The sequence below is a fragment of the Lathamus discolor genome, chromosome 2 (genome assembly GCF_037157495.1).
Source record: "Lathamus discolor isolate bLatDis1 chromosome 2, bLatDis1.hap1, whole genome shotgun sequence".
Taxonomy (NCBI): Eukaryota; Metazoa; Chordata; class Aves; order Psittaciformes; family Psittacidae; genus Lathamus; species Lathamus discolor.
In genome coordinates, this window is record NC_088885.1 from 53,655,749 (window position 1) to 53,672,143 (window position 16,395).

Here is a 16,395-nt window from a genome sequence, read left to right on the forward strand (position 1 = left end):
GAACACCTCTTACTAAACCTACGTCTTCATTTTGCTGCTTTTACTGAGGATGAGTGGAAAATTCTTCAGGAGTTACTGAGGCATACTCATCGCTGTTGGTAATAGCTGGTGCTTTTCCCCACTGGTTTAAGGACTGTCACTTACAGGAGATGAAGTGCTTGCCTGCTAGTGGTGGCTGGATCAGTGTGGAATGCTACAGAGTTTGGGTCTGAAACTGGTGAGTGGCATAATGAAAACAATGTTTCACCAAATGAAGCAAAATAGCATTACATTCCATAGTTTTTTTTCTATTCTTGTGGACTTTACAAAGTACCGTGATACGCTTACTGCCATGAATCTTCTGCAATGGAAGTGTGGGCTCTGACAGATCTGTGCATACATCTCCAGGTGTAGTATCCTCCATCAAGCACAACAAAGCCAGTGGAATTGGAGGAAGAATTAATGGTTTGAAGTCATGTTGGGTGCAAAGAAAATGGTAGTTCCTATTAGAAATGAATAATACTCTTATCTCTTTGGCAATGTGCTTTTATTAGCACATTGGTGTCACTCTGTTTCCAAGATATCTTATGAGGGGATGGTTTATCTTTCTTGCTGACAAGAGTTTGTGTCTAGAAGGACATAAACCACAGCTGAGCACCTTTTGCATTTTTTTTTTTTCTTCTCACATTTCGTATGTGGATAGTGTGATTTTGAGATAAATGTGGTAACTGGGAATGTGCGCTTACAGACTTGCTTCCAGGGATCATGAAGAGCTTTGTGGGGCATCCGCCTGATCTTCATTTTGCTGTCCTTTCAAGGGTCACATATGGGATGATTCAGAAGAGCCAGCACTCACAAAAGAGGGTTTCTTCCCTCTGAAGGTCTTGCAGGAGGGGAGACCGGCAATAACTACTCACTCTTAAAAGCTTGCACATGTTCGCAGTGCAGTTGAGCCACAGGAGAAGGTGTTAAATCCCATCTATGAAAACAGTTGTAATCCTATGGTTATATTTGTGTAGTTGAAATGGTTATACCCCCTTTTTGCACAAACAGTTGTAACAGGCATAATGCTCTGGTAAGGAATATGTGGATATGTGGTACCAGGGAGCTAAGGAATTATTTCAGAGTTTTGTTTTCTAATTAAATACTGGGGATAGATGGAAACCAACAATATGTATTATAGATTTTATAAGAAAAAGGTGACATTTACTATTAAACCATTTATTTATTACCATTAAAACAATAGAAATGACAGGGATTCTCTTCATTAATTTTAAAAATACACACATCAGAACATACCTTCAGTATCTTTTTTTTAAGGAAAGTGAGTGATGAAATCATACATCAGTTGCACCAATCACCTTCAATACTGTTTCATTTGTTACTTGTTTATTGTCTAAAGTAAATATTACTCTGCTGAAATTTATCCTGGTTGCTTCATCAATAATTCTACTAGTCTTTGCTATAGCTCTTTCAGGTATTTCAGATATTGATGTGATAAAATCTTAGTTTCTGGAATCAGTGACCTGAAAAGAAGGAGGGGAAAAAAAAAAAAAAAGAAGAAATACAAAAAGAGATGAAATTGCTCTTGTATCTCAAGATTCAAGTAACAGAAGTGAGTATCTGTCATTGCAGCCCAGCATCTTTGTAAGAACATCTCATTTTACATTGTACTATAAAACAACAGATTATCTAGTAAGGATCTTCTTTGGCTAGTAAAGTAATAGACCCTCAGCAGGTCAATCAGTGTAAGTAGGAAGGCTATTTTTCATTCAAGTTTTTTGCTAAGTTTTATGTATTACTGAATGTCTTCATTCTGAGACATATAATCCAAGCCTCTTTGCTGCTTCAGAAATTCTTGGCCCTTTTTTATTAGGGAAAGGGTAAAAGTTCAGTTTATTGCAGGCTGACATGCATTTTGTAGGAGAAATGTGTTGATGTGTCCAAACTGCTGAAGTGGCTGATTTCGGAGGAGGCTTTGGGCAGGTGCTTGAAATGCTGCTGCCATTCTCTTTACTGAAACTGTTCAACATGCTTGAACTTCCAAGTTGACTGGGTACAGATAGTTCATTAGCTCCTTCTAATTCCTTGGGTTGTAGTGTGCTGTTTCCCTGTGAAATCAGTCTTTGTTTGTCAAAGCTGCATGGTCCATTCTTGCAGTGGGATACATCCTGGGTAACTCCTTGATAAGGGCCTTGCACCAGACGGTGAATTCCCAGATGGGTATGCCATAATGAGTTGTCTTGTGTGTTGCCACTGCTGGTCATCTCCAGTCTGATCTTTCTGACAGGAACATGCTCTGTAAATGACTTTGATCTAACTTTTTTATTAATTATAACAGTATTGACCATCGATTCTGGGATAACAGATTCATGTTCACCTACAAGAGAAATGCATTTATGTACGTTACTATGGTGGCAGAAATCAAGGGTCTAATTTCTGTAGCATAAACTCAACTGAAGAGCTTTCACAGATGAATTTATCTATACTTTTCCCATCTGTGGCTGAGAATAGTGCAAGTTCTTTTGAATACCAGCTTATGGAGTAGCAATATTTCATGCTTGATTTTGCAGCTCTAAGGACATAAATGGCACCTTAGGGTTAGGCAAGTAAAAATGGAGATTTATTGAGTCAATATTGATCTAACTGGTACTCTAAGACTCATTAACAACACAAATTGAGAATTGACTTTCAGTTATTAATTGCTTGTAAACAAAACTTCTTAAGGTGAGTAGGGACTTGCTCAGTGTGTTGGTAAGTGCTGTAGTTTGAAAGGCAAAAATGTTTTGTTTGATGCTGTTTGAAGCTTCTAATAACAACCTAAAAATACTGTGACCACTTTTAGATGAAACAAGTTGTGACTGTTTTCCTTCTTTTTCTTAATGGGGAATCATTAATATCTAGGTGTGTATTTTAATATTTTGTTGCAATTTTATTATTGTTTTAAGTATAAATGGTGTAAAGTTTAAATGTGTAAAGTATAAATGGTGTAAGTATAAATGGTGTAAAGCTTATCACACTCTTGTTGCCTAAATGATCACTTAGAGGAAAAATCTGCCTGCTCCATGGATTGTATAGAGTAGCTGTAACAGTGGGAGAGAATCTGGTCTCTTCTTTTTTCTTCAATGCCTGTAGCTTAATTTCTAACACAGTATGAAAGTAACTGTTAGAAATGTATAGGGTATTAGGGACAGAAATAGTAATGCTACTTTAATTACATGTAGCAGCCATTAAATTACTGAATATGACTGTCTTTCTGTGCCTTGAATAGAAACCAAACAGCTACAGTTACACTAAAGCTAAATAGTGCTGTTGGCATTGCAAGGACTCATGAAATATACCTCAGTTAGTGTAAATCTAGTTTAAAGTAGGAGTTGTGCAGAATGCTGACCCTTATTTACAGGCTTGAGTTGTAGGAACTGTGTTGCAGTAGGAGTTATGAAGCAAAGTGAAACAAGTAGACATAGAAGAGTGCTGATTATGTTCTAAAACACAGTATCTGATAGCCATTTTAAAAGAACTGTAACCCTGAATTTGAAGTTAAGTTAGTTCGAATAGGATGCTGCCTTTAACCCCACCCTCCCTCCCCCTGCCTTTATAGCTGTCTTTCATACCCTATTTACAAGGAAATATTTGAAGATCCAGCTGATTTACAGGCAGTAAAAGAACCTGTACAACAGGAAGGGCTTTCATCACTGTCTTTGGCTCCCACTGATGAAGCAACAATACCAGCATAATAGAGAATTTTTACTGCTTCCTGGGTTGACCACATAAGATTGATGTAAGAGGTGCTCTGCAGCATGGCTCTGGGAGTGAGAATCGTGTCAGCCCACATCTCTCTCTTGCAGTGTTGCCAGGACAAAAGAGACTAAAGCACACTCAAGAGTTTGGAGATACAGATGTGTCTATGTAACTGAAAAGTTAATCTTATTTCAAGTTAGCTTGGGAAATACTTGAAAGATTCCCAAGTCAGTCTCAGTGTTTATTCTGTTGTGACTGCATGTGCTGAATGCTCCTATTTAATTCCTAAAGCAAATACTCTTTTTTTTTTTTTTTTTTTTTTCCAGCTTCTTAGTCAATAAATAATGAAGACACAGCTGTATAATCCCATAGCTGGCAACTTTCAAATCTTGTCTTGCTCTTTGTTCTTAAATAAGCAGGAACAGTCAGAAGCATGAATGTGTCTGTATGTACTGGGGAAGGAACAGAAGGAGGTTGTTTTCAGTTCAGTTCTTCTCAATTACTAACCCACCAATCAAAAACCCAGAGAAGTTAGAGGATCTTAAGTTCTGTTTAAGGGTCCACAACTTCATGACTCTGGCAAATAGGTAGTGACATACAAAGCTGAAAGTCCTCAAGAAAAGAGTTACCATTCCAGCTGCAGTGCAATAAATCTGAAATGCTCAAAATCCCTATGGTATCGTGGCAGGACAGCTGGTCTGCAATGCAGGAACAAGACCTTTGGCAGGGATTTTTAAGATCATAAGTACTGAAGCTGCCTTCTTTCCATGAGGTTTTTGTGTCTGGCCTTTGAGGTTTGTATGTACGTGTGGGGTTGTGGTGGTACTATTGTCATCATGCCCTTCCCAGCCTAGCCATGGTTTAACCTCTAGGTAGGGAAACAATTTGCTATCAGTACAAAATACTGATACATATGTGGACTGCCTTTTGGTACTAGCTGGAGTTTCTGAATAGTTTAAGCTTGTAACTTTAAAGAGTGTAGGACATGAGGCTATCCCAGTATGGCAATATTCATTTCTGCGTGACATATTCTTGGAAACAGATGCATGTAACAGGTTCAAAGTGCTTAGCTATGTGATAGGTTTTCCCAACTTCCAAACCCTAGGAATGTGTAAGATCAACTTTCAGGACATTAAGCACTCAGCATTATAAAAACCCTCAAACATAACTGCTTCTAACAGTAACATGAATCTTTTCCATGCAGGTTGTTTGAAGATTAAAGTTGAGTCCAGTAGTTGCAAATGTTTTAGATTATGTGTATGTTTATGAAAATATTTGTATGTGAACTTCCAGCTCTACTAAAGTTTAAACTTACCAGAAACTGTGCAGTCTCACTGTGTTATGTCTTTTCTTTAATCACCAAATGGTGTCCTTGCAAAAAAAATCTCCTGATTACGTTCATTATATTTGAAGCTTTAGTTGAATTTAATCCAAACACAAACTTCTGCTTCCTCTCTTTAACCAACTTATATTTTTGCTATAGCTGATTAGATGGGCTGGTTTGTCTTCAAGTTAGTTGCCTTTTCATACATGATACAATAAGCTTATATATATATATGTATGTATTTTTTTATGCCTCATAGAGTTTTAAATTCTTTAAACATAAGAATTTCTAGACATTTGAGTGAAAGAATGTTGAAAATATATCTGACATAGCAGGTAGATATATATACCTTTAATTGTTTTCTATGTATGTACTTTCCAAGCAATTTGCAGTGAAGATACTTTAAAACCAGGACCTCTTGTTCAAAGCTTCTAAGAGCTATGCACTGTGACTCTACTATAAGTTACTTTTTAACAAAAACCCATCTGGCGCTAGTTACTTCATATTTGTTTTTGCTTCCTGTAGTCTTGTAGGACACCTTTCTTTACACAGACAAAAAAGGGGGAAGGAGAAAAAAGACCCGTAATTGCTTGTTCCGACAGAAGCATTGAAGAGAGCAGAAATGTTACAGAACAGATTGCACAAATACACTGATGCTAGACATAAAGACATGGCATTATGTTTAGATTTTACTGACATAAAACCTGTAAAACCTTATCTCAAAAATTTTCATCTGTTTCAAATTCATGTTAATGTTTCACCATCATGTATAAACATAAGACCACATTTCAGTGAAATGAATGAAACCCCAAAATAACTGAAAGGGAATTCACTTAATACCTCTTTCGAAGCCAAGCATAAGAAGAACAAATCTATGAGTTATTAAAGATTTAAAGAAACAGTCATTACATCTACATTGGCATTTTTTCCCCTATAAATATAAGCATACCTGTTTTAAAAACAATAATGTGTGATTGCAGTTTTTGCTTCTGTTTTATATGGTCATACTGCTCCTCAAGAAAGCTCACATCCATCTCTGTTGGCTGCTTATCACAATCTGAAGCCTGTTGCTCTGAGGTATGAGTCACTGAAAAAATACCAGTCATGTATTTGTAAGCCTTCACCATCTGCTCCAACAAGGAAGAAAAAGTCATGCAGAAGCAGGACATTTCCTTCATTGTGTTGGGAATAAGCAAATCAAGTATGAGACATCTGAATTCCTCATAAACGAAGAAGTAACTTTCTTGTAAGTGTGGCGACTTCTTTCAGAAGTTGCGTGGTTTGCTCTGAACTTGTGGATTTCAGCCAGCTTGTTTTCATGTGGTGTGGCTGGAGCTGTTGCACACAGAGTTCATGATTATAACTGAGCAATTTGATTTAATGTTGACTTAAGGTTGTGAGCATATGAAACTTTGCCAAAAACCACAGTGAAATACAAAACCTCATTGAACACAGTCAGGTGCACAAAGGGCTGGGTAATACTGGTTTATTGTAGTAATGTGAATTCTTGAAGGGACGCTGTCATGGTGACCTCCCCAGGACAGTAATTCCACCAGGGAAATCTTTCAACAGGTTTCTTTCCATGTACTTTGTGTCTTTTCTTCTCCACTCTCCCTTCCTTCAATTTTATCCAGTTTCATTCTTTCCACGAGTCTTGGGGCGATCGTGTGGGATGGAAGGATTTATTATACCTCAATTTTGTGCTTGTTGCTTCCTTTTAAAAATGTATTATATCAAATAAGGTGTCTGAGGTGTCTATGAGTTACAAGTTTCTGTCCCCAAAACAGGTCCATATGAGCCTGTTGCAAGGACCCAAGAGAGTAGTATGTGAAAAAGTAATGCAGTTAAACAGTAGTTTTAATATAATTGTGCATCTGCTTGGTTCCTTGCAGTGAAAAGCATTGCATAAAAAAACACTGTGAAAGGGCAGAGTGTGGAAAGAATGCTGGTGTGCTGTATTTTTCCAGTTACTGTCAAAAAATATGATTTGCATCGTAAGTTATTTACTGATTCAGGCTCAAATCTTGTGAATCTTGGGAATCCCTTTGGAAGTTGTGCATGTGACAAGGCTGTAGTTACGCAGTGCATAGACTTTTGGTAAGTCACAACAGGCTTACGTGTAAGTCTGCTGGAGTTCACTTGATCATCATTTTTTGCCTTCCCAATATGTTTGTGTCCTGCAAATCATGCTGCCTACTTCAACTGCAGTCTTCTTCTGCCTCAGCCGGGGAAAGAACAGTAAACAGCTCAACAGACACTGTAGGTATTCTTCAAGTTAGATTCTCTCTTGACCTTGGAAAAAAGCATGTGTCATATTAGAGTTGTTCTGATGTATTGTGGCTTTGGTAGATCTACTTTGATATTCTGCCTTCAGCAGTGACAAACATGAAGTGCTCTGTAGCAAGGGGTACTTCAGTTGCCTTGTTCAGTATTCTAAGTTGTTGCCACATGGAGTCCTCCTTTGGACCTTCAGGCAGTTGGTGTATACATTGGGTTAGGAGATTTAATTTAGCTCGTTACAGTTTGAGCTGGCATTCAATACAAACATTATTAATGGTCATAAAAATTACCCAACCTTTTTAAAATTCCAGTCACGCTATTTGACTCAATGACCTCCTGTGAAAGTCACTTGTGCAATTCGACTACGTATTACAGAAAGAACTACCAGGATAGCATCCTTGAGTATGAAATGTGAACTCTGTCTTAAAAGATACACATTTAACTTCTCACTAGAAGAGCATTTAAAGTATGAGTTAGTATCTAATCAGAAATTATTATTATTATTTGTACTGTACCATTCCCTCAGGATTATGGAAGAGCCATCACACATAGTTACACAAACAGATTATACAAGGCAGTTTCTTCCCAAACAGTTGCATGAGTAAGCAGCAAAACCAGAAACTGGGAAAAGAACAATAGAGTTGTTTGGGTTTGAGTGAGCCTTAAAGGTCATCTAGTTCCAACCCCCCCTGCCATGGGCAGGACACCTTCCACTAGACTAGGTTGCTCAAAGTCCATCCAACCTGGCCTTGAACACTGCTGGGGACGGGGCAGCCACAGCTTCTCTGGACGGCCTGTGCCAATGCCTCACCACACGAGATGCCCAGTGAAATTAATAAATCCAGGAGGTACAGCAGAGTGGTGGAAACAGGAAAAGGAATAGCTTATGTTTTGCGGAAACATTGGAGTTTGTCGCCTTTTCAGGGAGAGCCTGTATACAGGGCACCTTGTTTCAGTCTCAAGAGGTGTGTATACATATATTTGTGCGTATGTGTTTTGCTGTGTGTATACTTTGCTAGCAAGGAGTGTGTATCTGTGTGTGTGAGTATATATACACACAGACATACACACACACATATATATATATATGTGTGTTCTGTGAATAATTTGCAGCCACGGTATGATTCATAAAGTGAGTTGCAGGTTGAACCCACGTGGTATCACAAAGTGCATAGGGTTAATAGTGGTTTTGTTTAATAGTGTAGTTTTGTTAATTGTGGTTGTGATGATGGCTAATCTGTGTTATACCACTTAGATAAACTTGAAAATGGATTATCCAGTTCTGTTCTTAAACCATAGTGGAACAGCTTCCTTTGTACCCCTGGCCTGTTTAGGTATTACTAATAACAACAACAGAAAAATTTTGTATTGTCATACGTACACACAAAATTATGACTTCTGTTTGAATCAGTTAATCATTCTGTCTTTAAATTGAGTTACTTGGATCTCCAGACCACCGTATACTTTCAAAATACACAGCAGGTGGCACTATTAGTCTTAAATGTTAGAGGCCTTCACTTGCCTTGCAGGTTGCTGAGGGGTATAAGCAGTCAAGCCATTTCCTAGCACTGGCACATGTATTTCCTAACAGTAATACAGGTTCTGAAAATTTATTACTATGATTAGGTTTGTGTGAAAACTTGCCTTTAATTGAGCAAACGCCGGTCCAAACCATCATCTATGAGTGATCTTCGTTTGATTGCCAACTGAAGTCTGAAGTGCCGTATTTCCCTTAAGTCTATTCTTGTCACACAATGGAAGTAATTCTTCATTTCCTTGAGGCAAAAAACCCTGAGAATACTTCATAATCCAAAAGCAATGGCTTTTACAACTTGAAGTAAATGTTTATTGCTCTTGACCTTGGTTGCAAAATCTCATTTAAAAAGATGCAACTAATTTTATCTCACACTAATTAATTTGTGAGTAGGAAATTAGGTTTTATTAAAATAATGTTTGGAGGACCTTATTGGAATAATTGTTGATTTAAAGATAATTAAAAATGCTCATAATGGTTAACTGACTGAATGTACTTCCTGTAACACTGGATTTTAGTGTACACCTGAGACCAGAGGTATATTATTCGTGTTGTTCATATGCAGGTTTATAGACATGTCCAACACTGTTCATGCAGGTTACAAAGATAGAATACAAATACCTCAGATTTTAATTGTCACTGAGAAGGAAAATCAGAGTTACTGTGACAATCCCCTTTCTCTAGCTTTTTAGAGTGTTTGTTTTTCTTTTTTTAGTATAATTTAAATGCAATCTTGAAGCATCAGAAAGTGAGTATTTTATTGTTAGAAAATATAATAACAAAAAGACAGGTAGAAACAGGTTGGCTGCTATTATTTGGGTTCCAGACAGTGTTAGTAGAATCAATAGTAACTGCTTACTTTTTAATGTGATTTTTTGATAAGAGCATATATATTTCTATTGTTTGAAAGTACAACTTCAAAGTTTGCCCCAGTTAGGGCTTAGTGTAAGTAGTTAAGAGCACAGAACTTTCTGATGATGCAGGATTACTTTTTGGTGCTCTCTAAGTATACATGCTAATGGGATGAAGAAGCCTATAATGCAAGTTTTCAGTATGATCTTGAGATGTTTCTTCTGATCTGACTTTTCATGTGCTTTCAGACATACAGGGTTCAAATGTATCAGAGGGAGAGTGGCCCAGCTGTCCTTCAAGTCCCTGTGAAGGTTTGGTGAGCTTGGGTGATATGTAGTCTACCCTCACATTTCCTTGATAGGATTCTGGTTTTCCCTTTTATCCTTTTGAGGTCTTTAAATAAATATAATTAGACTGTGTGTGTGTGTGTGTAGGTCTATATCAATATATCTATATATCCAAAATCAGGAATGTTATTTTGTTAGCTGGTCTGAGAACGTTGCCTGGTTAGTACAGGATGTAAAATGGCTTGCCAAATTTCTGTTCCTTAGATCCCCAAGGTTCCCAAGTGACTGAGTGCAGTACCACTGATCCAGTCGTAGTGATTGGGAGGGCTTTTGCAGAACGCAGGTGTGCTTTACTTCTAATACTTACTTATCTGGCTTTGCATGTATTGGGAAGTTGGTGCTATCCAGTTCCCTTTGCAGAATCATGTTTGGGTTTGGTTTTTTTGTTTTTTTTTTAACCTTCTGGATGCTAAATTTGGTCACACTGAAGTCACTGGATTCATCTCCAATTGAATTGTGCTGGTTGTGAAGAGTTAAATGCAGCAGATGTTCTCTGTGTGTGTTTTGTGCCTGGCTTAATTAGCATTTAAAAATCTCTGTTATTCTGTCTTGACTGTTGTAAATAATCCTCAGATTTAATTATTTAAACTATTTAATTATTTAATTAATCTGAGGATTAAATAATCTTCCTTTGGAGTGTTAGTTGCTGTGGTAAGTAAAGTAAAAAGCTGAAATTTGCTTTGTTAGAGGGCTGCTCACTCTTGTTGGATGCCTGCATTGTTAGGACTGGAATCCCCCCCAGTGCAAACAATCAGCATCCAAAATTTAAAGTCAGGAGTTGTTGTTTGTTTTGTAGTTCTGCTGTGCTTGCCCACTGAGGACTTAGAGATTCTCTTTTAGAAGTGACAATGTGCAGAGACAAGTCTAAAAGGAAACGAAGGTATTTACCAGTTAGAGATTTTAAATAAATGAAACCTGACATCTTCCCTTGCAGTTCCTCAGCCTTCCTTTATCATTTTCTGGTTTCTTAAATTAGTGTGACAAACAAGATGATTAGATTTACTCCATTTTGACCTCATAAAACTGTCTGTGAAAAGAAGGTGAGAGGGAAAGGAATGGCCTTCAATAGTTGTCTTCAGGGATTTTTGTAAATTCATTGAAGCTTCCTTGATTCTACAGGTGCCTTAAATTCCAGTTACTGGTCAATGGAGTTTGTGTTTCTGCTACTACTACCTAAATGTCTTTTCTACAGCAACTACTACTCTGACTGTTTCCTATCCATAGAGTTATGATGGAGTTAGAGTTCTTTACTGTGAGGGTGGTGAGGCACTGGAACAGGTTGCCCAAAGAAGTGGTAAATGCTCCATCCCTGGCAGTGTTCAGGGCCAGGGTGGACAGGGTGTTGGGCAACATGGTTTAGTGTAAGGTGTTCCTGCCCATGGCAGAGGGACTGGAACTAGATAAGCTTAAAGGTCCCTTCCAACCCAAACAATGCTATGATTCTATGATGGCTATAACTCAGGAAGGTGACAGCAACCTGGCTTTATTTGTTCTCCCAAAAATTATAATATGCATATAGGAACGCTAGGAGAGTTTCAGACAGGGTCTAAACCAAATTGGATAAGCTATATAAATTTTCTGCTTTGATTTTTCCACCTGTAAATGGCATGATTTTGATTCATTCTTAGCTCCAAAATTATTTTGATCCTTTCAGGATAGTGCCAAAAGTGCAAGGCTTGGCCCTTATTAGTTTCCACGTCAGGCATTGTTTCAGTAGGGATGAGTTTATCTTAGATTGTTTTTAATCAATAAAATGTACTTATCTGTAAGTGCAGTTTGATAAGAATCAAGTACATCATGAAAGAACTGGTTAATCTGTTGTTAATGAAAAGTTTTATCTGGATGACAACATCTTGCTTCTGAGATATTTGCTTTTGAGCATTAGAACATAAACCACTTCAGTATTCATCTTCAAGGAAATCTGCAGGGTATATAAGCTAACTTTAATAAGTCTTGCAAATGACTCTAGTTGAGACAGTCCTCCAAAGAGGATGGATAACTACTGTTATTATTGTGAAAATGAATATGGACTTGAAATCTGTGCAGGGGAGGAAAGTATCCTAAAAATAATTGCTATTCAGAAACATCCTTCACTTCACTTCCATGCAGAGATCTCCTGAGGAATTTGTACTGCACTTCATAATCACTAGTAGCCTAATTGAGTCAATGAAATTACATCTGTAAAACTAGACTATGTAAAACCAGATACAATTCCACAGTGCCTGATTCAGTACCCACTGAAGTCAACACATGTTCTGCTCAATTCAGTTGAAGTGAAAGTGGAGGATTTTATGTATATGATTAAATAGAAGGTGCAAATTGACCAATACCTATGAAACTGACAGTATAATTGGGATTGTGTAGTTGAGCCATCATTTAAATTCTTTTCTTGTACCCACTGTTCGTGTAAGCTCATATGCTTTTATATGGGAATCCTGTGCCAGTTCTTCATGAGGTCTCTATAAAGGGTCTTAATTAGTTAATGCAGTACCACACTTGGGGTTTGGAATATGCACATGTCAAGAATTAGATTGATCAATATGTTTGGGAATTATTACTCTACCAAACTAAGCTATGTCTTCAGTTTCCATATAGCAACTGTGATCTAGGCTTCCTCTTGTGGAACTTATGCATAGGGCTTTTGCCAGGTCTTTATAGATACTTTCATCTGTTCAGAATACAGTCAGTAAAATCAGAGTGGATAACAGCTACTTCAATCCATTGCTTTTATTCTTACAGAATGAATAATGAGAGTCTCCACAGCATTTGGAGGCAAGGATAAACATAATGGTTACCACAAAATCATGTGCAAAAGTAACTTCAATGGGTAAATGCATATTTAGGGAAAGGAAAACATTTTTGGTGGTATAATGACTGACCTGCTGGAAGGCAGCTCAGCAAAGAGGGACCTAGGGGTCCTGCTGGACAAGTTGTCCATGTGCCAGCAATGTGCTTTTGTGGCCAAGGTGGTCAGTGGTGTCCTGGGCTGTGTTAGGAAGACCATTGCCAGCAGGTTGAGGGAGGTATCCTCCCTCTCTGCTCGGTGCTAGTGAGGCCACACCTGGAGCACTGTGCCCAGTTCTGGGCTCCCCAGTATAAGAGAGACATAGACCTCCTGGAGTAAGTCCAGCGAAGAGCTACTAGAATGGTTAGGGTCTGGAGCATCTCTCATATGAGGAGAGGCTGAGGGAGCTGGGCCTGTTCAACTTAGAGAATGCTCCAGGGGGATCTGATTGATGTATATAAGTATCTGAAGTGAGGGTGTCAAGAGAATGGAGCCAGATACTTCTTGGTGGTGCCAAGCTATAGGCTGAGAGGCAGCAACCACAAACTAAAACACAGAAAGTTTCACCTGAAAAGGAGGAGGAGGAACTTCCTTACTGTGGGGGGGACTGAGCACTGGAATAGTTTGCCCAGAGAGGTTGTGGGTCTCCTTCCCTGGAGATATTAAAGAGTTGTCTGGACACACTCCTGAGCAATGTGCTGCAGGTGACCCTGCCTAAGCAGGGTGGTTGGACTAGGTGACCCTCAACCATTCTGTGATTCTGTGATCCGTACTTGGTTAAACATTGCTGGAGATTCTGTGATAGCAGAGAACCTGCAATGCGAAGTAGAAAGGGAATGACCTTTAGAGCATTGTCATTGTTCAGATAGCTTTACAGTAGGTAGGTCTAGTGCTCAAACTGAGATTATTATTTTTAAGGTGATGTGTTAATGTGTTATTGTCGTGCTACTTGGAGCTTAACATTGTAAACACCTCCCACCTAATTAAGTGGCATTACACGTGACTATTGAGTTACTTGGCAAATAGGTAGGGATTTATCTGACCCAGCTTGCTATGTTTAATGTTTCTGTGGCTAATTAAAGTGCGACATGATTTCTTATTGGGAAAAAGATAATTGTGCCAGCAGGCCTAACAGTGCTAGGTCTAACATGGGCTGCTGCAGTTGTACTGCATGTGCAGAGCTGATGCCTGTACATGCAATGACTCTTATTTGTCCCATTGTTTCTGCGATGCCAACCGATGCTGATGTACGCATGTGAAATAAATGTTGTGGGCTTGGAAATATTTGGCTGCCCTGCTACTTAAAATAACTAGTTAGATGCCCAAAATCTAATGCTGGAAGCAAAAGTGTTGGAGTGGATCATGGACTTCTGTTACTTCCTGTGAGGGTGTAAGTACTTCCACATCCCATTAAATTATGTAGCCAGTATAAATCAGGATAGCTGGACTGCTGTCAATTTAGTATTCCTAATTTATATCAAAGGTCTGGTCTATCTATTCTGGAGCTTGTTGGCATGTCTAAGATGATTTGATGATGATGAAGCTTGGTAGTTAGGCTGTCGCTGTTTTTGAAGGAGTTCACCTGCGTGAAGCTGAAGAGTGCAGTTAAATCTAAGTTCATACCAGGGTGAAACACAGATCAGAGACAGATTCTGATACTCAAAATGAGACTAAAAAGTGAAAAATACCACTATGTAGGAATATGGAATACAGTTAAAATAATTTTTTGTGATAAAATGAAATTAATGTGCAGTTGAAGTTAACTTGACAGTGGGGAGAGAAAAAAAAGCAGTAACTGGCATACTAGTTATAACTAATCAGAACAGCCAAGGGCCTAGCAGAGCATGGAGGGTATTGCTTCTCCATCAGGTCAGAAAGTAGTTAATAGGAAAAGGGGAATAAACTTGCTTTTCCCTTTACGCTGCTCCGTGTCTTGAGTGATTAATCAGTGCTATGCCTCAAGCTGTTAAGCTGCAGTGGTGACATTTCAATTATAAATGGCATTTTGTCTATCCCCTCTGGAAATTCTGGATTTGTCAGTGCTAAAACTTCACTAGTACATGATTGTAACTTCACTGATAACTGCACAGCTAAACCTTGTTTACTTTCAAGAAACTATTTTAGAGGCCATGGTAGTATCTGCAACATGAAGGTAGGCTGAGGAAGTTGGGGCTGTTCAGCCTGGAGAAGAGAAGGCTGCATGGGGACCTCATAGCAGCCTTCCAGTATCTGAAGGGGGCCTACAAGGGTGCTTGGGAGGGACTCTTCACTAGGGACTGTAGCGATAGGACAAGGGGTAATGGATTAAAACTTAAACAGGGGAAGTTTAGATTGGATCTAAGGAAGAAGTTCTTTCCTGTTAGGGTGGTGAGGCACTGGAATGGGCTGCCCAGGGAAGTTGTGAATGCTCCATCCCTGGTGGTGTTCAAGTCCAGGTTGGACAGAGCCTTGGGTGGCATTGCTTTAGTGTGAGGTGTCCTTGTCTATTGCAGGGGGTTGGAACTAGATGATCTTAAGGTCCTTTCCAACCCTAACTATTCTATGATTCTATGAACTTTAATTCAGGAAAAATAGCAACAATGCACATTTTCCATATACAAATATCTAAAGAGAACACTGCCTTGGTGGAAGGGTGGACAACAGAGTAATTGGGTAAGGCAACAATTTCCAAACTTGAAACTAGACAAACGTGAAAAAAGTGAAAGTAGCAACATTAACATTCCCATTCTATCCTTGACTGGATTCTCCTATCGTCTTGCACCCTTGTTCCTACTTTGAGATCTGATAACAAAAGGCTGGTTATTCCAGTTCTAACTTTTCTGTGCTACTTAAAGCAAAGTATTTCTTGCTTTTGGGGACTATTCCTCTGATCTGACTGCTGAACAATATAAATGATGCTTACGTCCTCATAAGATTGCTTTATTTATAAACTGTTATTTTCTTTCCACTAACCAATACCTCCTTATAAAAAAACAATAAAAATCCACTAATGTCTCTCTTTCTGAAGTCATTTATCATTCTTCCACCTTCAGAACTGACTTCATTTTCTCTTCAGTATTTTGAAAATGGCAGCATTTCAAGTCTCAGCCTCTGTATTTGTTACTTGTTTATAGGGAATGTGCAGCAAGTTAAAGGGCAGAGTAAGCCTCTCCTTGGCTCACCAGTCACATCCTGCATTAATGGAAAAACAGCCTCTATGTTGGTTTTGATCCTTTGCTTTCTGGTAAGAGTTTCACTAAGGAAACAGTTGTTGGTAACATTTAAAAAACCCTTTATTTCCTTCACAGCCTCTTGGTTAAGTGAGACCTTTGTTCAGGATACGTCCATCCAGTGTGAGCTCCTTCGAGGGGGTGGAAATTCCATCACTACCTGATAACCATCTGATTTAAAGAAGACAAACTACAAACTGGGCGACCATATAATACTTTTATTTTTAAATGGACTTGTACTTCCACTTAACTTCCTTTGGATGTTTTGTGATTGCAAACTACTCAGATAAATTTGCAGGATCAGACTGTAAAATACAGGCCCATAACACTATGCCTTTAAAGGC

The 16,395-nt window shown here is 38.5% G+C and overlaps 1 protein-coding gene across 1 annotated transcript; it reads right to left on the reverse strand.

The window, feature by feature from the left end:
- Nucleotides 1–1,184: 1,184 nt before the first annotated feature.
- C2H9orf152 (chromosome 2 C9orf152 homolog) lies at nt 1,185–6,345 on the reverse strand. The gene is made up of 2 exons (XM_065666857.1): nt 5,994–6,345; nt 1,185–2,359 (listed from the first exon to the last, which is right to left on the reverse strand). The coding sequence occupies exons 1-2, from the start codon at nt 6,220–6,222 to the stop codon at nt 1,791–1,793; spliced, it is 798 nt and encodes a 265-aa protein (XP_065522929.1). The 5' UTR covers nt 6,223–6,345; the 3' UTR covers nt 1,185–1,790.
- Nucleotides 6,346–16,395: the final 10,050 nt, after the last annotated feature.